This window comes from Lottia gigantea (genome assembly GCF_000327385.1).
Source record: "Lottia gigantea unplaced genomic scaffold LOTGIsca_9, whole genome shotgun sequence".
Classification (NCBI taxonomy): domain Eukaryota; kingdom Metazoa; phylum Mollusca; class Gastropoda; family Lottiidae; genus Lottia; species Lottia gigantea.
The window spans coordinates 3,383,658-3,411,429 of NW_008710950.1; the positions used below are offsets into that span (position 1 = coordinate 3,383,658).

At 33.6% G+C, this 27,772-nt stretch overlaps 3 protein-coding genes across 3 annotated transcripts; 1 reads left to right on the forward strand and 2 right to left on the reverse strand.

Annotated features, from left to right (window-relative positions):
* Positions 1-365: 365 nt before the first annotated feature.
* Positions 366-3,790, reverse strand: LOTGIDRAFT_155867 (hypothetical protein; the record flags this gene model as incomplete). Its single annotated transcript, XM_009068375.1, has 3 exons — positions 366-643; positions 1,169-1,972; positions 3,031-3,790. 3 exons carry the CDS (start codon positions 3,788-3,790, stop codon positions 366-368), a joined length of 1,842 nt encoding a protein of 613 aa, XP_009066623.1.
* Positions 3,791-9,779: 5,989 nt separating this feature from the next.
* On the forward strand, positions 9,780-11,106 carry LOTGIDRAFT_155868 (hypothetical protein; the record flags this gene model as incomplete). The annotated part of the gene is made up of 2 exons (XM_009068376.1): positions 9,780-9,871; positions 10,878-11,106. 2 exons carry the CDS (start codon positions 9,780-9,782, stop codon positions 11,104-11,106), a joined length of 321 nt encoding a protein of 106 aa, XP_009066624.1.
* A 5,990-nt stretch (positions 11,107-17,096) lies between these two features.
* LOTGIDRAFT_229835 (hypothetical protein) lies at positions 17,097-27,771 on the reverse strand (the record flags this gene model as incomplete). The annotated part of the gene is made up of 7 exons (XM_009068377.1): positions 17,097-21,109; positions 22,242-22,363; positions 24,892-24,952; positions 26,128-26,262; positions 26,485-26,614; positions 26,810-26,895; positions 27,124-27,771. 7 exons carry the CDS (start codon positions 27,769-27,771, stop codon positions 18,107-18,109), a joined length of 4,185 nt encoding a protein of 1,394 aa, XP_009066625.1. The 3' UTR covers positions 17,097-18,106.
* Between the last annotated feature and the right edge of the window lies 1 nt (position 27,772).

Here is a 27,772-nt window from a genome sequence, read left to right on the forward strand (position 1 = left end):
GATATTATTGCCATTATACTTAGTATACGACGCTGCAATTTTTGTCCGAACTTGTTACAACGTAGTTTCATTGCATATACTGATGAGATCCTGAATGAGTTCCATTTTCAAAATTTTTTATATTCTGATCCAAGTCGCTACAGGCCCGCAGCTACAGAAAAAAAATCGTCTGCCATCAATATTTATTTATTGACAAAATTGATTCTGATTCGTGATATTCCAAAACTTGCTTTAATATAGAGAGTTGATGAGGCGTCTAATGGAACTTTCTCGTTATCGGGTCATACTTGAGTCCATGTACAAAAACTTTAGTCAATAACTGCACAATGTTTTAATTGAAAGTTTCAGTGATTTCAGGAAGGATCTCACAGTTGTTGTAATTTATTGATAACGATATAATAATTGCCACTATTGTTCTCTACTAACCCATTCCGTGTAACAAAATCATAAAGAAAACACAGCTTTTGTGCAATATCAAAAACAAATGACCGACAAAATCTTGAATTCAAACAATTTACAGCACATGATTTTAATTGCATGGCCTCCATTCTTTTTATTTCTGCTTTACCTACATCCGGCCTCATTAAGGCATTCACTTTTCTAAAATATATCCAATTCATTGTTGTTACTTCACATTCAATATCTAGAATAAAGAAAAACAAGTATAAGAAAATGTAATGAAGTTGTTCTCTAGTGAAATCAATTGAAACTCCCTAATAGCTGTTTTAAAAAAATAGTACTGTTTTAGACAAACTTTGTTTATTGTTTTGAATTTTGTTATTAAAATCCAACTTGTTTCAAAACAATCACAAACTTGTTTTAATGGTCTAAAGGAACATTGATCAGATTCTTTTTTAGTTTTTATTCTTTCTTATAAATGCGTCTTTAAGGTTTTTTCAAGTTTTGGTAGTGTATATTATCCTAAAAGGATCTAACCATTCTTTTGACATGTATTTCTGTATTATATTTTGATAGATATCTTCATAAAATCGATATATTTAATTATGTACATAGCGGCGTTCTTTACAAAAGTTATTGTTCCAAACAGACAATGCGGTTAAATGATCTAATGAACAGAGATTTTTTTACTGAATTTATTCAGAATCTGTTTATTAACTATTATTCGCTATTGATATTTTGTCTGTTAGTATATCAAACTGATACTTACCCAGAGCATTGAATGATGTTATTGGGGCACTGTTACAAATTTGTTGTAAATCTGGATTTACAACGTCATCAAATATTGCTAAACATCGCATATAACCACGAAACGATGTAAAACTTGCCGAAGTTCTGCCTATATATATTTCAGATGACCTAGGTGAATGGCTAGAGGAACAATTATCATGTATTGTTATAGATTCATTATTCAGAATAATACTTATCATCTGAGTGTTTTCATTTCTTGTCACAATAAGTATATTCCATTCTGAAATTTTGGTCATGTTAGATGTCAACATGGCACAGACAGCGCTTGCGGACTTTTTAACAGTAATTGTCAGATTACACATATTGACATCAATCCGCAGCTCATTTAAACCAGACACAGTCACCTGATCTATAATATGCAATACTGTTCCACTAGGCGCGAACTCCGGGTAAAAGAAAAATCCTATAGTGAAACTTTTCACAAATATTGTTTGGTTTATCAAAGTCTTAATATGCGATCCAGCGGCACCATCAAAAAGCATAGCTGGAAAGGGAAATACTGTGTTATTACATTCAATACGCGGACATGATGACAAGTCACTGACGGACGGTGGTATGTTTCGAAACGTTTCATAACCATATGACTTGTTATCTAATGGCCACGCATATAATAAACTGGCTGTTGAAAACGCTTGTGTGCTGCTGACAGATGTTGTTGTTGTTTCTGTTGTTGTTGTTGTTGCTGCTGTTGTTGTTGTTGCTGTTGTTGTTGTTGCTGCTCCTGGGTAAGAAGGTTGTAAAATACATTTCGGTGGAGTAAAATCTAAAACAAAAAACACAATATTAATGAAATGCTTGTACCTCGGCTTTTTAAGGAAATCCAAAGGCAAGTATGCAATATGATATTTAGCTTTTATTTATCAGTAGTTAGATAAATTAATTATATTATTAAGTAAGAAAGGGCACACAGATTTATTAAATATGTTTACACAAGAGAGGCGGGATGTGACTATTTGTATTTACTTAAATTAACATACTACTGTCCACCAATAGACATGCATTACTTGTGACGCAGCGACTGACAAGCTATCGTTGAACCTACAGTATGAATCCAAACAATTAAACAAAACCCTCGTTCCGTTTTAATCAAATTCTACCCACTCCAGCGCTGGCATTTGATGACGCGCTGATTATCAGGTTATCTCAAAAGGTTAATAAGACGGACGTTCAAGAGGGCTGTCGTTAGACCCTAAATGAAGAGGCTATATTTAAAATCAGAGCTAATAAAACAAGCGGTTGCCTATAGCAAGATACGCCCAGTTCTCAGTAAATCAAGTTCGTCGCCAATCTGTGTCGATTTAAACAAACACACAAATCGTCATAAAATTCAGACGTAAACTGCCATCTCTATCGCATTTATCCACCTGTATAAAAACGGAAACAAAAGGTCTAATTTCAATAACTGGAATCCAAGCACAAAAATAGTTGAATTCGCCTCTTATAATAACTATACTACTTAACAGGGAACGCTAACACTTTCCTGGTGCCACAATTTGCTTGTTCCGAGGTTTTTTCCTATTAATATTACCATACTTTGAGCTCCAAACATTGCGAGTATATAAATAACGATACAAATTGTTAGTTTGTTTCTTTAATTTAACGAAAGGACAAAACAAAGGCATCCAAAAAGACAATGCTACTGAATGATCTAATGGACAAAGATTTGTTGTAATAAATTTGTTCACAATCAGTTCATGTATACAGATATTTTGATTGTTTTATTCATTGATTTTTATATAAAAAGAAACCTAAACGACATCCATTTGCTTAGAATAGCTGATTATTAATGGTGAGTAAAATTATTATGAAGAAGGACATTACCATCATAAGGCTTTTTCCCCCAATTACCAGTATCTTCACATTCCTCTTCGCTTTCAAGTCTAGTTTGAAACAAAAGGGCATCATCGAAAGCCATCAAACAGGTTAAAGTTCCAATGAAACCTTGACTACCGTCATATGAATTTCCCACTGTTAATGTACCATAATCACGAAAGTTGACTGACGATATGGAGACAGGTGTAACTGATCCACCATTTACTCTTATTACTAATGTATCACCACCATGGAATCCAAACTGCACTAAACTCCACGAATCTACTGTTAATGAACCACCGTTAACCTCACCTAAATTGTTTCCATTGCTGCTCTTTATGATGCATTTTAGGTCATCGCTTACGAAGCATAAATCAATTTCCGTAACATCAGAGTTACTGGTAGTACCAGCTATATATTGCAGTACACATCCATTTAACACCAATGGGTTTATGAAAATGGAGAATGCAAACTGTGTATTTTTTAGATTACCCGAAGGTATATTCACTTGGCTGAAAGTACTTCCATTATAAAACAAACCTTTCCAGGTAGCAGCGTTTGTGAATAAAGTGCTATCACTATCCTCAACTTCAAAACAATCAGACAATTTAGGAAAAATTCCATCATTTGCATTTATCGTCTCGTAACTGAATGATAAATGGCATAATGGCCATTTCAATTTGGGACTGGTTGCACATTGTAACATCTTGAAATCTGAAAACAGAAAGGCAAGTTGTATTCCCAGACAGTTCCATGGTGACATAATCATATTGCAACAATGTATTTATTTGTCACACAATTTGAAATTTACGGCTAATAGGCCTCACCTTTGAAAGCACTGATGGGTTCGCTTCTAGGATATAGAAAAATGAAAAAGCCTAGGCTTACCTGATGTCAAGATAAACATGAAATACATAAACTTCATACTAAGTGACATCTCTAACTGTTTCTCACAGACTTAAATTTTGTACAAAATCGCCTTGCACGAAAATCAAGCGCACGTTATATAGGTACGAAGTAACTTGTTAGAACATCCCATTGAGTTTAAATTAAGTAAAATTTAAACTGGATCAATAAAAGTGCGATTCTCTCACACAATCAATATAGATAAAGCCTGATGATATTCAGCTCCAACTTTCGGTGATAAATATTTCCAAACCATTCAGACACTTATTGACATACTATATAAAATAAGTTTTATAAGATTTGTAAAATCATAAACATATTACATAATCTGAGATGTCACAAAGTTCGTAGATGAACTCATTCAGTTCTGCTCTGTTTCTGGAGAGCATTCACAATCTCTTTCAACCAACTGCTTATTTGTGATATATCGGTATAGCAAGAACCTTTTAGAGCCTTTGAATGGTGACTGATGGTGTTGAATGTCCGCCTTTGCGAATTAACTCCAAGTATATTTATCTCTATAATTTCTGATTCAAATCATGCTCATAACTACAATAATTATCAATTTTCACTTTCTAAGTGATCACAAGGTTTTTCCGATTTCGATTTCGAGTTCAATTTCCAAACACATATGCTTTAATAGCCCTTTACCTGTAGGCCTTCAGAGATGAAGGTGTGGGCCTAACATGTCTTATTCTGTTAAAAAAAGGGAAATGAATATAATATTTTTTTCATTTTTATTTCTTATATGTTTTATTTAAAAAAGTTCAATTAAATTAAATTATATGGTGTTGCTTTCTATATCTCAGAGGATATTAGATACCAATAGAATCTAAAAATATAAAGAAATAATATCTTGGAGCATAAACTTAAGTTGTTTTTTTTTTATCTATTTCGTTCCACTTTGGAAAACAAAAATCGATTCCGAAATACTGACGCCAGTCAAAATTCTAGGCTCCATCATCCAGACCCTCTTAGCAGTAAGCAGATGTCTTTAGGTTTCTGACGTAGGCCTAGGTCATAGGTGTGAAGTCATAGGTGTAGTAGTAAGGGGGTAAATATTGAAAGGACTAACCCCAGGAAAGGTGGTTGCTAGGCAATGACGTGAAGGCCACGTTAAGGAACGGTCAGATAAAAACTTTGCGCTTTGAAAAAAGACACGGCCGTTCAATGGGAAATCTTATCAGTTATAGTTCTCATTCGGTTAATAATGGCGGCTTACGCTCGCATGACTGTTGCTCGGTTGAAAGTGGAACCTTTTGAAGAGAAGTGCAATTAGGCCTACAGCCGGCAGAAAAGCTGATCTTATCGACAGGTAAATTTTCTTTTCGTATTCTCAAGTAGTTTTCGTTAATTGTGTACTGTAAGCCCTGTTTTATCCGACTTGCATTCTATAGCGGCCTAGTGTTGGGGTATTTTGTTGTTGTTTACATTAGATATGGCACGTCCTTCGTGAAGAAATGACAGGTGTTGATTCGATTTAATTAGAAGCGAAATAGTAAGATATCAAGTTTAAAATGATAATGAAAGTCGCAAATTTACAAGATCTAACTGAAAATTCACACATTAGAAACAATTATAACTTGAAATACCGCAGTCAGTTGAAACCGGTGCTGGTGATGCCGTCGTTAACTGTTGTGAGAAAGAAGAAAAGGGATAGGTGAAAGATTAGAGTTTGAAATGCAATACCGACAACACGTGGATTTATGTCTACAAGATCTAGTCCTATATTTGTCAAACGGAGTGGATATGTGAGAATGTAAAGACAACAACCGGAAATTTATTTCATGTGGTCATTGAACGAAAACAACAAAACTTACAAAGTGGAATTCATAATAGCCTATTTGGAAGTAGGCTACCTCCCGTTACACTGGCACCATCGACGTACATTGCCGAACAGCTGGAAACGAACAACGCCAAATGATCCACACAAACGAGTCGTTGTCAAAGACGCCTCAAGCATACCCACGTCTTGGATAATTTATTCATGAAAAAAAAGATATGTGTGGACGAGTAGTGGTTAGCATCTCCACTGCATATGCACCAAACTGAAATCTGCGCGTGAGCCACTGACGAAGGACCTAGAAACCAACGGCATACCAATCACAATCAATACAAAAAATTTTTGCTCCACCCGAACTCATCTACCTGTCTGTCTTGAACAGAGATGATAAATTTTTACGCTCAAAGTTCATAGGCCTTAACACTTTCACTATATTTATATTCAAATACTGTAAGAACTTTCACAGCAGAAATATAAGAGAACATCCTTTCGCCCTAAGCGTTATTGAAAGCCCCCACCCCCTTTTTCTCCTCGTTTCTCACATTCTCTCTTTCATATTCAGATCTCCAACTTTTCCAACAGTTATCAGATAATCTAACTCAACCAAACTAAAGCAACGACTTCCAATCAACAAGAATTATACGATCACAACGAGTTTGGAAGAATGCAGAAGGTCGAGTTAAACGCGCCCGACCAGATCTCACGAATTATCAACTACTAAACCAACAGCACATAATCATCCAATTTGAACCTATCCAACTACTACGCCTACCAACAACTATCTAGTTTACGATATCAGCATCCGCTGGAAGCGAACGTTAACTTGTCATCCACATGACCTTTCATTTGCACCATGGCAGCCGAACCTATGATTGTTGTGCAAGTAATGGAAGGGCTTCCTAATCAAACTAAAAGAATTCCCCTTTGTTACTAAGGACCTGATGTCAGCCCACAGCTTTGACGGAAGATGGCCTGGACCGGTTTCTTAAAACATAATTCAGTTATCATTAGCCTCTGACGCCCAGTACCACGAGAATATAGTTTGGGAGATTCATTGAATTTTCAGTGACAATTTCTTCGAATTTAATTCTTTGATCGAAAAATGTTAGCCTAAATGTAACATCTGCGGTTAGAAATATCAAATGAACTGACAAAACTTGTAGGAATGGCCATTTTGTTCCTGCAGAGGTTGATTTAGGTGTTGAATACATGTAAATAGGCTTCAAAAGTACTAAATAAAATCGCAAAATTCTTTTAAAATACTTCAAACTAGGAATTTTACTCACTCCTTCTATATAGCCTATGTGTTTTCTATATATCACAGAGTATTTTAAAATGACGAGTCGTCATTTTAACATTCAAACTTGGATAATTCTGGACACACATTGATTTGAAGGCTCAAATTTCGAGGGTGAGTTGTGAACATTATTACTAATTGGCCTAGCTAAAAAAAAGTCTGAGACTAGGTTACAGTTGTGTAACCTATATTCGTGCATATAAGGATTCACGACAAATTTCGTCAAAATTAAAAAATGCAAGTTTTTTTTATATCTTAGAAGTTTCCTCAGATATTTTACAAAATAATTAAAATTGGTTTGTTTCGATTTTCATTATGAATCTCTCACTTGAGTAGGCAAAATGCGTCACCTATTTACAAGTTACCCAGTGGTATAATTAGTCTCTTAGTAATTATCTTTAATATCAATTCATTACAACCAGTGACAATTCCTTCAAAGAACCATGAAAAGTGACTGACAAAATAAGATACGTAGCGTGATTTATTGCAAAAAGTCATTGAAACAACATAAGAATATGGCCCACATTGTGTTCCATAAAAGTTTTCTGCTGACACGGAATCCGCTAGTTTGTCACTTGACGTCGTTCGCTGGAATATATTCTAGCAGACGACACTTGGAAATCCGATTACAGCGTAGGATTATAAGGAAATTCGGCCGATAAAAAATTGTTTTATTTGGTAATAACGGAAATCCGCCATTTTGTTTATGTCAAAGTATAGATATATATATATATATATATTTTACCTTGCTTGAAACTACTGGATTCATTCTGCTAGCTGACATTGTACAGACAACCCATGTTAATCAAAACAAGCAAATGCGGAGGTCACGCGAGTTCACACATGTACGAAAAATAGATAAGCACGAAATTAGGTTACTTGACTGTACGATTGGCACCTGTCAATTTGGATAAATCCTGTCAACTGGACAATTTCGTTTTGTACTAAGCAAATCTACGATCGTAAGATTTAACTATACTAATTTTAGAGCAACATTTTTGGGTGGTTGGGATTTTAAGTTCAGCTCCTCAGTTCGAACAAAGAGATATAATAGACATAATAAATCTCATGTGGTTCGTAGGCTTGTATTTGATTACTTGATATTTTTGTCAAGAATTCTATTAATTCAATAAATGGAAAACCGAATGTTTATTTTCAGTACAAATTATGATTTTTGGAAAAACAAATGTTAATTTTCAATGACAGATGTTGAATTAAGCTTGCAAATTAAGAGATAAGAAATAGCAATGAAGAGCATTGAATAAAAAGCCATTCTGCCTTCCATATATGAATGTGGATCTTGCTGATAAATTTTCAAGTGGGTACCAATTTTTTGGATTTTTTTTTTCAGATACAGCCAATTGAAGATTAAAAGATAGCTTGCCAGGCAAGGTAACATACGCCCACTGGCAGCTGTCAGAAATGATTTAACAGTCTTTAGTGACTACAGGGTTGCACAATATAGCTAATAGAGTGAAACGTCAAGTCAGACACGATATTTCGGTGAAATATTATCCGATCATCGCGAAAATCGATAGGGATCATCTTCATAATGACATTGGCATACAAAATAAATATCAAAAGAATCTGTAAACAATTGTAGCCTGTAGAGTAAACACGAGTTGCACAATATAGCTAATAGAGTAAAACGTCAGGTCAGACACGATATTTCGGTGAAAAATTATCCGATCATCATGAAAATCGATAGATCATCATGAAAATCAATAGGGATCATCTTCATAATGACATAGACATACAAAATAAAAATCAAAAGAATCTGTAAAAAATTGTAGCCTGTAGAGTGAGCACGAGTTGCACAATATAGCTAATAGAGTAAAACGTCAGGTCAGACACGATATTTCGGTGAAAAATTATCCGACCATCATGAAAGTCGATAGATCATCATGAAAATCAATAGGGATCATCTTCATAATGACATAGACATACAAAATAAAAATCAAAAGAATCTGTAAAAAATTGTAGCCTGTAGAGTGAGCACGAGTTGCACAATATAGCTAATACAGAAAAACGTCAAGTCAGACACGACATTTCGGTGAAAAATTATGTGATCATCACGAAAATCAATAGGGATCATCTTCATAATGACATTGACACACAAAATAAAAATCAAAAGAATCTGTAAAAAATTGTAGCCTGTGGAGTGAGCACGAGTTGCACAATATAGCTAATAGTCAGACACGATATTTCGGTGAAAAATTATCCGATCATCACGAAAATCAATAGGGATCATCTTCATAACAACATTGGCATACAAAATCTGATCAGCCTCACCCAAATAAACAAATATCTATTCAAACAAGTTAGACTCAACCAAGTTTTAGACCTGTACAACAAAACAACTCGAAATATATTCCCCTGGACAGAACAAAATATGGAGCACTGATTATGGAATTTCAACTCAAACTGAAAGACAATAATCACAAGTGCACAGCTATTCAACTAACAATGACATTTCAAAGGTGGGGAGAGATATAATTGGTACTGAATACATGCGATCTAAAACTGAATTAGACAGATTTTCTTGATACAGAAGAAGACGGCCATTGGGCTCAAGTAGATCTGCTATACAACATAGCTACAGTATATCTCTAGATAACAAACATCCAATCAAGAGTATATCAAAGAAACCAAGACCAAAAGTCGAAGTCCCGGTAGGCCCATTGGTACTTATATTGGATTAAAACACAATCCACCAGTAGTATTAATCAGTCCAAAGAATTGAATATATCTGACCACCAAGATTCAAGTGAAATGACCAATCAATCTCTTTTGACAAACCAACAATCATGGTATTGTGCAGCACCATGTAGGGGACCATCACAATCTTTCACTCCAAAAGCTAGGTAGGCAAGTTTAATCTTGAATCCATGTTGAATAAATACTAACTCTTACAATGAGCATAAAATTTTTCAAATATGGCCAATAAGAGTATACCGGTATCTTTGTCTTTAAACCTTCTCAATGCCATAACTATACATCAGAATCCCTCTATAATCCAATAAAGCCATAAAACTAAGTAATCCTTAAAACTTGTTTTATGGATTTATCAGATTATACAGGAATTCTGTGGTATATTAATGACACCAGGTAAGTCCATGGATGTAAATATACTCTTATTGGCCAAGTTTGAGCAGTTAAATTTTATGTCCATTCTAAGAGGTGGTATCTCTTTAAATAGTTCATAATTGAACCAAAGAAACCATTCCACTAAACCGGTAGAAATAAGAAATAATATTGAAAATATTGCTCTGAATTAAATTTAAAAATCTTTTGTGGAGTTCAGTACAGATTTAGACAAAAAATGACGAAAAAGAAGATAAACACATCCATTAGCTCAGCTCCTAACTTTCTACCAACAAGTAGCATCTGTACACCTATATGTTTTTAAGATAAGAAATATTAAAAAAGAACCTAAAAAACATGTTGTTGTTACTCAAGAGTTTCACGCTATGCGATCTTCAGACAGCTGACCTAATTTTCAGCCTGTGTCTTTAGTAAAGATAGTTGTCAGAAGATCGCATAGAGTGAAACTCTTACTAACAACATGTTTTTTAGGTGAAATTAATTTTTTGTAGTGTTTTAAGATTACATATGTTATAACTGTCTATGGGAAAAGCTTTTTTAATCAACAATTTCTACTTTCCCTATAACATCTGAAATATTCTCATTGGATTTTGCACTCCATCCACTAAAATTGCATTACAACCGTACAATAGTCCTCTACTACGATTGCATTACAACCTTACTTATGATTATGATAAATGTTGTATTGTAGCATGATACTCTTATCAAGGCTTTATTTGCAATATCCAGCACCAGCAACTTTATTTGGCTTGACATTATTTGTAGATTGGGGGAAAATGATACAGAATCATTATACATATTAAAACAAGAATTAGAAATAAAAGATCAACAGCTGAAATTTGCTAGTGATTTACTGACCAAACAAGGGGGAAAGTTGAAACGCATGGAATCTAATATGAATAGACAGATACATGGAGGAATGATACCACACCACTCACCACCTTTACCTCTTATGGTAAACAATCTCCATTGTAAATCTGGTTTGGGTACTTAAATTAAATGACATGAGTTCTCTTGTTATTTAAGATAAACTTTTATCCATTTCTGATTGATATGCAGACCTCTTGATTAGCTAGTACTCCAAATCTTTTAATTTTTTATCGTTTCAATTTGCTATTGATGATGGTCTGGGGAGAGATTTGAAAGGTTTCATAAAAATAAAGCCTTCAACAGAACACAATAAAAAGATACGACAAACTTTGTACATTAGGAAGCTCTCAAGGAAGACCACGAACCTCTTTCTATTCACTGTACACAAAGAATCTTTTTTATTATTGAATTATGGTAAATTGCTCATTTGATTTTCAAAGACAATTTATTTTAAATTCCATGAGCTATATTGAATTTCTATAAATCAGTCTTTCATTAAAAAGTTCAATATTACTTCAGTTTTTTGAGGATACAATGGTCAAACTGCACATGTTTGTCTATAGGTTTTCATTATTGCACAAGGGGATTGGCCACGCACACTCGTATCACTGCGCCAAACGAAATGAAATGAATGGAGTTTTGTGAACCTTATGGGCTAATGAAGACAAGCAACACCATGCAGGGTGCCATGGGGGAAATTTTGCCAGGACAGCGACATTAGCCTGCCCTTTTTCGATTTCCAACTGTCGAGGGATCTTTAACGTGCACAACCTGTAGCACACGGGGCCTCGGTTTATTGTCCCATCCGAACGATTAGACGCTTTTTCCATGTTAGCCCCTCTTACCTGCATCACTGACAGAGGGAAACCGGGTTGAAAACTCTGAAGGTATTATCTCCACCTATGCCGGGATTGAAGCCTGGGCCTTTAGGTTACCGAGCAAGCGTCTTACTCACTGAGTCACTGCGGCTCCCATATCACTGTGCCAAGACACGGGTGCAATATTGAAAACCTACTGACACACGAGTGCAATACGACTTTTATTACATACTATTATGATAACTGTTGAGCCAAAACGAATAACTCATCACATATAGATTCAACCTAAGTTCATGTAATCCTCAGTGGCATTCCCCTTGGAATGTGATATTTACAAACATAAGATGACGTCATAATATGGTAATGGTAATTCATTATCATTTGCGTTATTCGAAGCTGGCACTGAGGCTTAAAATGTGCTAAGCGAGATAGAACCAAAATGGCACCATTTGGGAAAAATAGTCCTGTACATGTTCAACATATATGTAATATGGATATAATTATTACACCTTTTCAATGTTGAGCCTGAAAAAAATCTGTGAGCCGCAAAGTGTCTGTGAAAAAAGCCTCTAGGTAATCTAAGTCATTTTTATCCTCATCTAATCTGATTCTATTTCGTCTGAAAACCATTTATCCTCTATCAAATCAAATTCATGGCTCAATTCATTTATCCTAGCAATTAATCATATCGATATGCTGTGATCAAGCAAATCGATTCTGAAGTGATGTTACTCTGATAACTATCGCATAGTAATGGCGTCTAAAATGATTCCGTTTCTAGGATAGAAATAAATGACACCCTTATATCGTACTATTTTGACGCGTCGTCAACACACAATATGACAGTTTATCCTACGACACATTGGCAAGAGGGGCTTCTATAGTAATAATCGGTTATTTATTCTTTTTTGGTGGGGTGGGGCAGCTAATTAGCTACCGTCTTGAAATATATTCAGTTTTATTTGTCCTCCAGAATATTGATTATGGTAATAGAATCAGATTCAACAGGTCCCCCAACAATTGGAAATGAGCTTTCAATAATAACCTTATTTTATGAATTTATTGAATTATACAGGCATTCTGTTGTATAGTTATGAAATCAGGTAAGTATCTATACTCCTATTGACCAAGTTTGAGCGAAATTTAAAATATATGTTGACATGGGGAATCAGAAGGAATGAATGTAAAAATAGATTCCTTGTTTACTCACTGACTGAAGTAAAAAGTCTTGCCATATTTTCGTATAAATAAGAAACCATTATCTTTTTCTCTGTTAAAATTTTTTGTTGGTTGGTATTAAGCAGTCAATCGAATTGATTATAGACTGGTAGGACTAACAGGTTTTTCTCTCAATCTTGAGGACATCGATTGAAATAAGTATTAACCGTCCAATAATCGAATATATATAAATAAATGAAAATAAGATAAAAGCGTCTTTAATCAAACAGTAAAGCATGATTTGAACTCACATGAATGCCATTTTAAGGTTTTTCAGTGCTTTTCATATTGTTTCTCACTAAGAACAAATGGACGTGAAGATTTTTGTAAAGATTAACACTTAAAGGTTCATCATGGGAATAAAAATCAATATGGATACCTATGTTAATATTTTATTTATTTTATTCAAAAGATCCTGTAAGAAATAATATTGATTTTATCTATAGGAAATACATTTAAGATTTTATTCTATAACGTGTGAAGAGTCTTGCTATATAAATACATGTAGAAATGAATTTTACTACAATCAGTTTATTGTTTTGCACATTATCTCCCCTCTCAACTCTTCAGAAAATTAGTGACTATTTTTGACACCACAGGTTTCTGTCATCCAAAAAAGCTTCAATTTTTTTTCAAAAAACTTAAAATTAATAGGAAATACTATTAGACATCATTTATAGTCTTTTTATAACATTACATGTACATGAAAAGAATATTTTATCAGTAAGAAATAGATTCAGATATGCAGGGTATGAAGTGTTTAGAAAGGCTGAGAAAACTGGTTTGTCAATGGCTTCCAGAGAAGAAACAAATTCTGGTCAAGTTACAGGTGATAATTGTTATGGGATTTCATTTGCCAAGAGAAGTCGGTTAAGTTATATGAACTCTAAACCACCAATAGAGAATCTGTGGACACTGCTCCATACTTAACTAAAGGTGCCAAACGAAAATTGGCAAAAAGAAAAATTAATTCGGGAGGAGATGGTGATTGTTTGATCACTACTCAACAAAGAAAAGTCAATCTATCTGGCTATAGGATACAACGTTCCTGCACTGTATCTGAAATAGAATGAATTCATAAGTCTTAGCCAGTTTTAAACTGGCTGTGATATTTTCCAAGAAATGATTTTGAGAACTTGTGAGGTAGGCTTTTGTTTCCAAAAGAAACCGAATAAATCTAAAATACAACAGAAAGCAAAAAAGTCTTCAAACAGGGGGTTTTGATTTTTAACTACATTGGAATGTTTTGGTAGTTGATATTTTTTATTTCACTTAGGCCAAATTGGAAATTTTATTTCGCTAGATCAGTTGCTTTGTTCATTGTTTATATGTATCCAATTTAGGGTTGAGGTCCTCAAAGAAGAATTCAGATCAAGAAATTAACATATCTGTTAGTGATGATTTTGTTCTTTTCATTTTCAGCTATCACAAATGTAAATATTTCATTGGTGTCATGCTCTGTATTTTAGTGCACAAACAGGCATTTATTTTTACTTTCCTTAGCTTCTGTTTGCAGATTTCGAGTTAACTGGGGTTTTTTAAACAGATTTTATATTGAAGTTCTTCCAATATGCCCACAATTTATTAATTTTCTGATATTTATGTTACTTGTAGAGGAAATGGGAGAGAAGCAAGGACATTTCACCCTCCTCTGTTAGCTGAAAGTCCTGTCAGAAATTATGGGTATGAAAATGCAGGTTTTCTACACCCTTTTATTACGCCCACGTCGAAACGTAGATGTATATTGCCGTCGTCCCTGTCCGTCGGTTTACATTTCTTGTAGGCATGATAGAAGCTACAGTTTTAATCTGATCTCGATGGAACTTGGTATGCATTTATAAACTTATGACGGCAAATCTCTTTGATGTTCGGGGTTCCATTAAATCGTGTAATGACCTCGGACTGCTGTCAGGGGTTTTTACAATTGAATCAAAACCTCGTAGCCGGTTTACAAGTCTGAAATAGCGGTTTTACATCTGTATCAAAACCCCGTCGCCGGTTTTACAATTGTGAAATGGCGGTTTTACATCTGTAAATGTTCTCACCTGTTTTCTCACAAATCAGTTGTTCATCCACGTCATCTTCAATCATCAATATGCGTCTGCTAATATCACATTGACAGTCGTCTGTTTTATATGAAAGTGAAATTGACCGCACGTGCACGTAGGCTACATTCGTGAGTATATTTATCACATGACTATTAATTGTAAAACCTTGTAAATTAGGCTATCTAAACGCACGAGCAACATGGGAAATAGATAAGCATAATACATGTACACCGTTACGTTCATAGTATACATGATTGAAAGATTACCGAAACATGTTATGTTTAGGTCCATGACAAATATTTGACGGTTTATAAGTCTGATAAAACTCCTACTCGGTTATGCTTGGATTCGTAAAACCTCGGTTTTACCAATCCAAGCATAACCTCGTAGTCGTGTTTTATCTCTTACGTATATATTTGATAAACGGTTTTAGAGCCCTTGACTTAGTAACGTCAAGTTTGGCTTGCAGGAAAGTTCGAGACAGTTTTCATCCGATGTTGATGAAACTTGGTTTGCATGTATATATTGATGAGATCGCAGTCAAGTACAATATTGGTAACAATCGGATGAACAATCTCAGAGTTATTGCCCTTGACATAATAAAAAGACGTCAAATTTTGCTTGTAGTTATTGACCTTGTTGATGTTTGAATTTGATGGAACTGTTTTTGAGATTTTTCAAGTATTTTTAAGATTATTTGGTTCAACGGCCCTCTTGAATGCAACAGTTTATTATAAATATTTCAAAATATACCGATCAATTCTGTACATACTGAGCTTTAGAAGTGAGTGTATGAAGTATGAGTATGAAGTAGGAATTATGTATCCCAACCAGAAATAAAATGATTGTATTGCTCAACTTTTATGAATCTTATTGGTGCTATGGGTTGAAAACTGACACTTTGCCAACTTTCAGAATTTTTCTTACCTTACCCATTGTCCTAGTAGATGACAATCAAATTTGACTGAGCTTTTCCACTGCAACTTGAAAGCAGGCATTAAGATTACTGTGTCTTATGCTACAAACCTTGCAATAGTTTTAAATTTGACTATGAGGCACTATAATTTTGATATACTGAGGAACACCATTACAAAACTTATTCACTTGCGACTTTTGTTTGAGAAACTGCTCACAATGTGAACCATTCTGCCATTAAGCCTTTTTATACGCCCACGTGGAAATGTGTGTGTGTATATTGCCGTCGAGCCTGTCCGTTCGTCCGTCCGTTCACATTTCTTGGAGGCGCGACACGGGCTACAGTTTTTATCCGATCTCCATGAAACTTGGTATGCATGTATATATTGATGAGATCTCAGTTAAGTTCGAAAATTGTAATAATTGGATGGCTGGTTTCAGAGTTATTGCCCTTGACTTAGTAAAAACGTGTCAAATCAGGCTTGTAGGCACGACACAGACTACTACGTTCGGAAACAAAAAAACTCATTACATCTTCCCAAGCGCCGGATTGAGGCTTGAAAAGAACATTCAAATACAAGGCTAGTTTACTCTGGAATTCATTACCTCAAGTACTTAAACAATCTAATGATGAAGAGTGTTTTAAGACTGGACTGGAAAGGGAATTACGATCATAATATATAATTGTGTGTCTAAAAGTTCTATATTTTCTATTTATCTTTGATAACCAAAGGAAAGTATTCAATTTATTTTGTGTTAGTCTACGGAGACCCTTAAGCGCAATTTTCAACACTTTTGATTATTATTTCGTTTAAACGAAATATTTAAACGAATTATTATTTCGTTTAAATGAAATAATTAACCCATCTTTTTATTTCGTTTAAAGGAAATAAATGATGTAATCAAGGAGATTACATCTGACTATTGTGAAGCCTGTGACAAAGTAATTTCCAACAAAAGAAAGAGTAACATCTTCACTCAAAGAGTCATTATAATAATTGGGTGGTAAGTCTATCCATATAGTGTTATATTAAGCCTTCTTTTCCAATAATAACTGAGGTTAATAGTGACTATAAATAGAAGAACTACAAATAATAATAAATTCTAAGTCCATCTACACTACATATTAATGCTTTACTTTCAGCTCCACATTTAGAATACAGAAATTTAAATCTCTTGTGAAAAGACAAAGAGAATTAAAGAAATCAGGAATCGAAAGAGGCAACTACATGTGAAGATGAGCCAAACAAAACTGTTTCAAAAAAGCTTAACATTAAAGGAAAAAGGCAAATAAAAACTGGCAAGGCCAAAATCAAGATTACTTTAAAGAATCCCCAAACAGAAGCAGAGATTGGTACAAATGAACAGGTGTCAGAAAAAACATCAGCTACTGTCAATCCAATATAATAAAATGCCAGAAACAAAAACTATTCTGTTTTGCGAATAATGGCCCCTGCTAAACTAAATTTCTCAGCATAAGACTGTTTTTATCCTGGACATTTCAATCTAAACAGTATCCACAGTTTTACCCACAGAGATATGTCTTTTTCACTAAATTTCAATTGGTTTAACCAAAATATGACACACGGGATTAAAAAAAATTTAACGACAATTATGACATAAACATAGAAATAATTCACAATCTATAATATTTCTTTACTAGAATAATAAATCAAAATTAGACAAAATGGAAACTAAAGCTAAATGGCACCAAATAGGACACAAAAATAGAATAAATTCTGATACGGGTCTACAATAAGAACATATTTAGTAAACAAGTAAAGAAATCATTTCAAAACCTTTCCTGAAGGATGAATAACACATGAACATTTATTAAACAAAACCAAACCAAATCCTATAGTTCAAAGCATTTCTGATGCTTTTAAACTAAACTTTATGATGAATATTGGTACATGAGAAAAAAAAAATATCAAACATTGATTAAGGAATTAGGGAAAAGCATAATCTAGATTGAGCATTTCTGATGCTTAACTAAAGTTAACTATGATTTATTTATTTGTAAATTTTCATTAATTTGTATATGAAAATAATAAATGATCAAGGAATGGAGGAAAAAATTTTTATAAGATGATTTCTTCTTCGAGACTTAAAATTTATGTAGCCTTTATTTTCTATTTGATTTATCTGCATTATTTGCAGACAAAAGGTCAATACTCTGATTTTCTATAAAAGAAGATGCAATAGTTGTATCTTCACATATATCAATGGACAAAGTTTCACTTGTTTCAACTGTGATGTCACAATTGCGTACTTGTATGATTATATCTGTTTCCTCCACAAACAGGTCTCCATTTTCCTGAGCTGTTGAAGGGTTTTCTCCAAACTCCTCAATATCACCATGACTAGTTTGAAAAAAAGTTCCTTCAGCTTCCATTTCTTTCATACTTTGCTCATCAAAACAAACATTATCGATGGTATCCTTTTTTGTGCTAACACTGAAAAGCCCAACATCATGGGAGATAGCCTCTTGTGATGAAATCCATTCTGCAATATCACATATGTCTGAATTTGCATTTATGATCTCTTTTTCAAGGTTATTTGATGAAGAATGAGATTGTTTGGATGTGTATCTTGCCCAGAGTTGAGGTGAGTTTCTAGGGCACACAAAGCCTTCATCATAATCATCTGTTATCCCACTATCATCCTTGTTTTCACAAAAAGCTGGAAGCATATCTATGTTTGATACACATTGGTGGTGTGACTTTTTTCCAGATAATTTGTTGTCCTTGTTTTCAATGTTGTAATATGTGTTGCTAAAATTCAAGTGTTCATTTCTTCTACAGGCCATATCCAATTTATCAGAGTCCTCTTCAGCAGAAATGTCAAGAGGCTGATTGTAAGAATTCGAGATCATCTTTTCAGTAGTTTGTTGCTGCTCTCCAATAACAGAATCAATGACATGAATTAAAGCTTCACAATCAACATGTGTTGTTTGGCTAATAATATCACTGTAAGAGATATCATCGCTCATCTCATTTCTATCAAGGTCTTCTGCTCTTAATTTTATATCTGGTAAGGAAGGAGTACCTGCTACAAAACAGTTGTTCTCGCTGGTTTCATAAACTTGTACTTTATGCTTTTTGTCCTCAATACCGTCAGGAGGCTGTCTTTCTGTATTTTTAACTTCAATCTCTTCAGATAGTAAAGAATCCTCATCACACATATAACTATTTACTAAATTATACTCATCACCTATGTAACTACTATCATAGGGTGTCACCATACTGTAAGTTTGTGTCAATATATTTCTACAAGATATACCCTCATATACAACAAAGCCATCAACTTCAAAATCATTGTGTTCTACAAGAGAATTGCCATTAATATCAAAGTCTAAAGCTGTGGTATAGTTAAAACTTGTGCTGGGCAATAAGTCTAGATCTGAGTGAAATGGGTCTAAATCTTTCTGGACTGATATGCTGTATTTTGTACTATCAGAAATGTTATCATAATCTTTAGTAATAGATGTTATATGCTTTAGATTATTTCTATTTCTCTTTTCAGATTCCATTACATGTTCCTCGGTAATGTGCTGATCATCTGGCTTATCACAGTCAGAATATAAAGAAATATCACAAATTTGTTTTGACTTTTCATTATGATTATTACTTAAACTATTCATGTGTTCAAGGCCATCTTGAGTTAAATAACTTTCACTAAGGCATCCAGATTTTGAGATATTTTCTGGTAGCTCATTGACATCAGTTAAGGTTTTCTTTGTACATTCTTTACCAAGATATTCAGAAGCATGACTTTTAGAGCAGCTTTCAGCTTCATCTGTTTTTACAGCAGTGCTTTTACCTGGACTCAAAATAGAAGTTTCTTCAAATTCCTTTAAGCATTTATAACATAATAAATCTTCCTTAATAGTAGTATCCAGTTCATTTAAATCATCAGCTTTATCTATTTCAGCGTCTGACAAGCAAGAATTAGTAGTACTATCCCTATTGACATTATTAGTTGATGTTGTGTTAGAAAAATCAGTATCAGAATTAACTACACTGTCGGAATCTGTGTCATAACCATGTGAATTAAGGTTTTCTTCCTTAATTGAATTTGTTGCTTCAACTTCAGCCCTATCATTACTTTTAGATACCTCTTCAGTGCATGTTTTTGATTGATGCTGTATACAATTTGAATCCGCGATTTTGACTGGTTTGTCTTTATTTGTACTTTGTTGAACTCCTTTATGTGTGATCAATGCATCTGATGATGTAAATTCCTGAGGACTCCAAGTAGAATTTTGAGGAAATGTTGTAAAGCCATCAATAGCTACTTTATCCTTAATATTTGTCAGAGCATATTCCTCATCGCTGTTAGAACTAGAATCATTTGTGCTTTGAAAAGATCCATAATATTTGCATTTCATATCATATTGAGTACCTGTATTCTGCAGTTTATAGGGTAATGAAATATCCTCATTTGTTCTGGATGTTGCAGTTTCTGTGGGTTTCTGGGAATGTGGTAATATATTTCTTTCTTCTTGAGGATATCTCACATTATTTTTGTTTGTTAAATCCTCATTTGATAATACTTGTTCTCTGATCATCAGAACACGCTTATCATTGGATTCTTCTTCATCATCAGACTCTTTTTTCTTCTGAACAAATCCATAATATTTTAATTTCATATCGCACTGAGTAGTGGCAGTATCAGACAGTGTATACATATTCATTTTGTTACTGATGCTTTGGGTCTTTATGAATTTGGATGCTGTAACATTGGTTGATGTTGACAGATTATGATTATGATGTATCACATCAGTCATTGTATCAAAGGATATATTTGTTTTCTTAACCAGGGTTCTTGAATCTCTGTTTTCTTTCACTTCTTGTTCAGCAAAAAATCCCTTTTCAAGATCACTACACTCAGTAAACATCACAGAATTACACCCTTTAGATTTGCTGAACGAGATCTGTTCTTTTTCAGCAAGAACTTCCTCAAGTTTATCTAAACATAGATCCCTTATATCCTGACTGAGTTTGGAGTCAATAAGCGATGAGGAGTGTTGTGCTCTTAAATCTGTTTCATTTAGGTTCTGATTTTGAGTTTTAATCATTTCATCTGCCAAAGCTTTCTCAATTGCATCCGAATTGTCTATCAAATTCTGTAAAGTACAAATGGAATTTAATTTAAAGGAATAAATTAGCGATGGCCCATCGTAATACTCCCACCATTGTAATGGCAGCCATGTCATAAGGGCCGCTGACAAGAGCTATCAATAAATGATATGAAATGAAATAAAAGAGTAACATTTTCCTCGAAGACTTTTTTTTGATTTTCAACTAGTTTCGTCTAAATCAGTCCAGAATTTTGTCTTCTGGAGTTTTACGAGCTAAAGATTGAACACATTTTAAGAACAAGGACAATAACCCATATTAAATATTTTTCGATTTTCTGCTTTTCAATAAGGTTCGGGTGATTCAACCAAGTTTCAACTTAGAGAATTATGCCATGAATGTTATTTCAAGAACAAGGGCAATGACTCATTTTAAATACTTTTTAGGTTTTTTTTAAATATCTACAGGGTACATCATTGGGAAATAATTAACAATTTCACCACATTTCATCTAAATCTGTCAAGAATTGTGCCTTCTAGAGTTTTCAAGAACAAGGGCAATAACTCGTATCAAATATTTTTCAATTTGTCTGATTTTCAACAGGGTTCATTCTTTGGTGATAACAAACACTGACACCAAATTTTATCCAAATCCCTCAAGAAGCCAGCTCTCTATCCTGTCCACAATAAATTGAACGTGTTTTCAAAAAAAAGGGCAAAAACTCATATTAAATATTTATCAATTTGTCTGATTTTCAATAGGGTTCATCATTGGATCATTACGAACCAAGTTTCGTCAAAATCCATCAAGAAACAAGCTCTCTATAATGTCCAGACAGACAGATGGTAATATACGCCCACATTAATGTGTGATAAATTATAAAACTTGACATCAAATACCATTCTAGATTACCCAACGTTTTGTCAAAAAAGTTTTGATTAATGTGTGAGCGTATAAAAAATTTAAACATTGTGTGCTACTAGATTCGTTCCTGTGTGCTCAATAAGTATTAAAATTTTTAACTGTTATTTCCAAATCACAATCAATAGCCAATTCTTACATATTTTTGCTCTATCGGTACAGTTACTCAATAGCAGTCCACCTCAAATTAGTAAAAAGTGTGGATGGACAGGTAACAACATATGTCCACATTACATGTAAAAATAAGAAATATCATACCTTGTATAATATATTATGTGTGTCTGTATCACAGTGAGTTACTTTTGCTTCTATTTCTTCACAGAAAAACAGCTGACAAAGCTGACAATAATAACCCTCAGCAGTTTGAATAAATTCTAGACCTGAAAACAATGAGGAAAAACAATTATTCTAAATTTACAATACTTATATTTAACAGTTTCTAAATCCAAGAAGCAGCTGTCCACAAATCAGACATTTTTTTTTTATCAATATGCATGGAGGCCTTTTTAGAGGTATCGAAACAAGTTGTAGTCTGACAAAGATTTAAAAGCTCTCCCTAATCAGAATAAAATCACTTCTTAGCAATGGAATCAATCGTAACGCGACCTTGTCTAATCTCGCGAACTCGACATCTCCACTTCTCTATTTGTCCCTTCAGAATATTTACTCCTGAAAGCATATTGAACATAGTTAAACACAGAATTGAACAAAAAAAGATTGGAAGTTGATATCAAAAGATGTGGAAAGGTTGAATTTTATGAATTTTATCATTATAATTAAATCTAGTGCAAATATTATGACTGACATATTCTAATTTTTCACATTTGGGGCACGCAAAAAACAGAATTCAATAATATTACTATTCTTCCTTTTTTTTTATAACTCTGTTCATCCAATTTTCATCAAAATAATGTCCAATGTTTTTCTGGCATGTTTTAATTTTAAGTTTTCTTTCATCAAAAATCAGACAAAAAGATATGCTGAGTTTTTCCTCAAATATTTTTAAATCAACAGCAATAACATTTTTAAATCAACAGCAATAACCCAGATGCATTGAATTATCACACTCCTCTCGAGTCTAAAATTTTCAAAGATATATAATAAAGTATAGACAATTTTGAACTTTACTGAGATCTCATTAATATGCATACCAAGTTTCATCAAGATCTGATAAAAGCTGTAGCCCCCATCGTGTTTACACAAGTCAAATTTGATGAATTTTTATGAAGTCAAGGGCAATAACTCAAAAAACTCTGAAAATAGCTCAAATTCGAACTTGATCTTTGTTTTATGAATATGTATACAGATTCCGAATTTCATTTGATTCCATCAAAAAATCTAGTTTTTAGAGTGTTTACAACAAATGTTGACGGACGGACGGACGGACAGGGGTGCCGCCAATATACGTCCACATAGAGAGATGTAGACATTTAAAAACTGTTCATAGGAAAATTGTCAAATTCGAACTTGACCGCTGTCTTATCAAACTCAATGCTCACACCAAGTTTCATCAAAATCCATTGAAAATTGAACCTTCTATTGTGCCCACAATCAAATTTTGACACAATTTTACTTAGTCAAGGGCAATGACTCAAAAACCTTCATAGAAAAATTGTCAAATTCGAACTTGACTGCCATGTTATCAATCCCAAGGCTCACACCAAGTTTCATCAAAATCCATTGAAAATTGTAGTTTCTATTGTGCCCACAACAAAATTTTGACGCGCTTTTACTTAGTCCAGGGCAATAACTCAACAACCGTTCATCGAAAAATCGTCAAATTCGAACTTAACCGCCATGTTATAAATCCCAATGCTCACACCAAGTTTCATGAAAATCCATTGGGAATTGTAGCCTGTAGCGATTTTACTAAGTCTAGGACAATAACTAAAACATAGGCTTGCGGCAAGTCTCGCAAGCGAATAGGCCCACCAGCAGATTGATAAAAAGCTAAATGTGAACTGTAAAAAAAACTATATCGTAGCCTGAAGGGTGAGCACGAGCCAAAAAAGTGAAAAAACACAATATCAGAGTTTTATGCGATATCTCTCAAGAAAATCATTGGACCCTCGCCAAATTCAATAGTGCACATCTCATAATGCGAACTTGACTGCCGTCCCAATGCTCACACTAAGTTTCATTACAAACAAATGAAAACTGTAGTCTCTATTGTGCCCACAAGAAATGTTGACCGACAGACAGGGGCAATGACGATATACGACCACGTATATTCATGTGGGCGTATAAAAATGATCTAGATTCGTGTTTAGGTTACTTTCAGTTTCTAATTTGGGGATTGGTACCAGATGAAATATACAATATTTGTTATCTTATAACCTATCTTCAGCCAAATCTAGCCCTAGGTCGAGCTATGTCAAAATCAGCGAGAGTGCTCTTACGTAACCAAATCAAGTTCACCTAGGCACACTTCGGGTTTGAGAAGAAAAAAATCATTTTTAGATCTCAAACCATATTAGCATTTAATTATAATAAATCATATCATCCTGGAATACAATGAAACTCCAGATTTATTTGTTTTTCTGTCTCGGTTACAGCAACCTACACTATGGCCGTTCATTGACACCAGACTATTTTTAGACAGAGAATCTCCCCAATGTGACGTCAGCTCAAATCCTCTTATTAGATATCAGAGATGTAGTGGGTCCAAAATTAACTTGATAGTAATTGAGACTACCGTTTTAATTGGATTTTGTGAAACTTTTGGACCTCATTATGAACTTCATTATTGAGCCCATTTTATAAATCCATATTAAATTTCCCTTTTGAGAAGAATGAGCAAGAACAATTGATTCATTCAGATATTAAAAAAAATATTTGAATACATTGTATTACACAAAATTTGGTATCCACTTTTTTATAGAAGATTTCTAAGAATATATATACATACCATTTTCAGTATTTGGCATACTGTTGTTATAAATTAGCTCTTTAATGATGGTATCTGATCTCTGAAATTAATCAAATACCATATTTCAAGATATTGGAGCACATCTCAACATGACCACTACATCATGAATACACCCACATGACAGCCAACTTCAAATGCAGAAGTCTGTCATGTTAGCACTTTTTAATATAAACATATTAAAATTGAAAACATTCTTTCATGAATTGTAAACTGTATAAAGGAGATGAGCTATGGACTAACAATTTTAAGTCAACCCATATATTTGTACAGTAAAATGCTGAAAAATCAAAAAAATCAAAACATACCCACTGACAACTTCCTGAATGAAAATATTTTTTTTACAGTTTTTATTATATAAGATAGAAAAATGTACATGTAAATGGTCACATGCTTAAGTATTTATTTCCTTATGTTGATATCAAGATCCACATTAATTTCGTAATTCTATAATCCTAGGGTGATAATATATAAAGTTTCATCCAAATCAATGAAGAATTGTGCCATCAAGAGTGGTTCCGAAATAAATTTCAAAGTGACGTTCATATAAAAATAGTTCCAAGATATATTGTGATAAATCATGGAAGATATATACAAAAATATCTTAAGTTTCATCAAAAACTAAGAAAAACTGTAGTTTCTATTGTGTTCACAAGCCAATTTGATGAAATCAATGGTAATAGTAATAAAAAAAAATCTTTCATTGAAGAATTGTGAAGAACCAACTCATCCAAAATCTCATCAATGTACAAAAACACACCAAGTTTTATCAAAACTGTACCCTCTACTGCATTCACAATTAATGAAAAGATAAAAGGCCAATAATCATTCACATTTTGTGTGTGTCCTTAAAGAAGCGAGTGTTTGTGTCTCTAACACAGGTTTGTCTTTAGGACTACATATACCACTTTTTCGCTGTAGCAGATCATACTTATTACTGTTTAACTGTCAATTTCAGTGAATAAAACCATTAAATTCAATAATTCAGTTTACTTCACTCATTACAAGGATTATTCCTATGAAGTGGAATTTGAAAAATCTGAAAATGAAAGTTCTTTACTGAACTGAGAATTAACTACCTCTGGAATGGCATTCATATGAGTAGGCATTTTGTCCATACTCAACAAGCTGTTGATATAACTTAAGTCCACAGTCAAATTTCTGTTTAAATTAAAACATTGTTCTTGTAAATAATAAATGACAGAAAATGTGAAATACCTTTCTTACTAGTTTCTTCACCTTGATATGTGACTTCTGTTTTATATGGTCACTATATTCTTCAAGATTACCAAATCTTTCAATATAACAATATGGACATCCTTGGTGACAAATATCTTCAGCTATCTTTAACATCTATAATAACAACATAACATCTTTAACTTTCAAATTAATCAAGGTAGTGAAATTTTATGTATACTCCTAATGAGACATGCCAATATTCCAGTCATACTTGACATTTGTTTAAGATCGATAACTGTGAAACTAAGGCTAAAAATGACGTTATTATGAAGAGGCAATACTGTAATGAAATCAACCATTCCATCAACAAAGCTTCTGTAAAATCTTAAAACTTACACTTTCTAATTGTATTTGTTCATATTGCTTTTTTTTGCTTGGTTTAATATTTTTGTCTTGAACAATTGTTTCTGTATGTTTCTTAACCTCTGTATTATTTGATCCATGGTTGGTATCCAATTCTAATAATCTAAATAAAACAAAACATTCTTTTTGTATCTATAGGCAACGGAAGAATGATTGATTCTGACAAAAGTTGTAAAGTCGCCAAAATTTCAGTTGCATTTGAATTAAACTATACAGAACTCAAAACTTTTGGCCCATAGATGGTGAAGAAATCTAGTTTGATTGATTAATTTAAAAATTGTATTAGCAGAGGACTTACCTGTCTGATGATTTCTTCTGTGCAGAATCAATCTTAGTTTTCTTATGCTTCTGTTTAGCAGTTGCCGGCTTTGTAAGAAGCAGATTCTAAATTAAGTTTTTTTTAAAAAAATGTATTACTATTTTCCATACTGAGACTGATTTAAATTTAAGTTTAAATTTAAAGCATGTCAAGTTTTTGAAGCATTAATTCTTCTATGTAAGTCTGTGAGACTTTCAGTTCCTTTTAATGCTATTCATGCCTGAAAATCAAAGATAGATAAAAAAAAATAACAGCTAAATAACCCTTCAACCGGGGAAAAGTTCTAGTTATACCTTATCTGTATTTGGTTTCATTCTGACACTTCTATTATCAATATTATCACCATAAATTCTTCTCATTGGTGGCATGGTTACAAATCCATCCAGTTGCTCATATAAAAATCTATTTTGTTGCTCAACTATGGAGGTTGTAAAAGCAAGTTGACGTTCCTTTAAATGCAACTGATATTCTAATCTTGACATTATAATATCTTGGTCTCGAGGGTGAGAATGGCACTGCGTATTATCCAGACCATATCTACTCATCAACCCAGCACCATGATAATTACTTCTGGGAATGTAAGAAGCAGCACTGTTTATCCATCTTCTGGTATTGCTCTGTTTATCAACAACGGATATGTCTGATCTGTCATCAGAATCAAAGTCATGAAGCGATGAACCAGAATCAGCATTAAAGTTACTGAGTTCTGTCAGTAATGGATCTGATCTGGGTCTAGGTGAAGGTCTTTCTGGAATATTTTCCATTCTTTCATACTCTCTGGGGCCTTGTGGTTCATTTATGGAATGTCTCAGCAAACCTCTTCCAGTTCCTGTACATCCAAATGCTTGAACAACCTTGTTGTAATTAGCAAATTCACCATTCCCTGTAGAAATAACTTTGTGATAGCCTCCAGCAGGTGATGTTTTCTTTTGTCTTGGCATT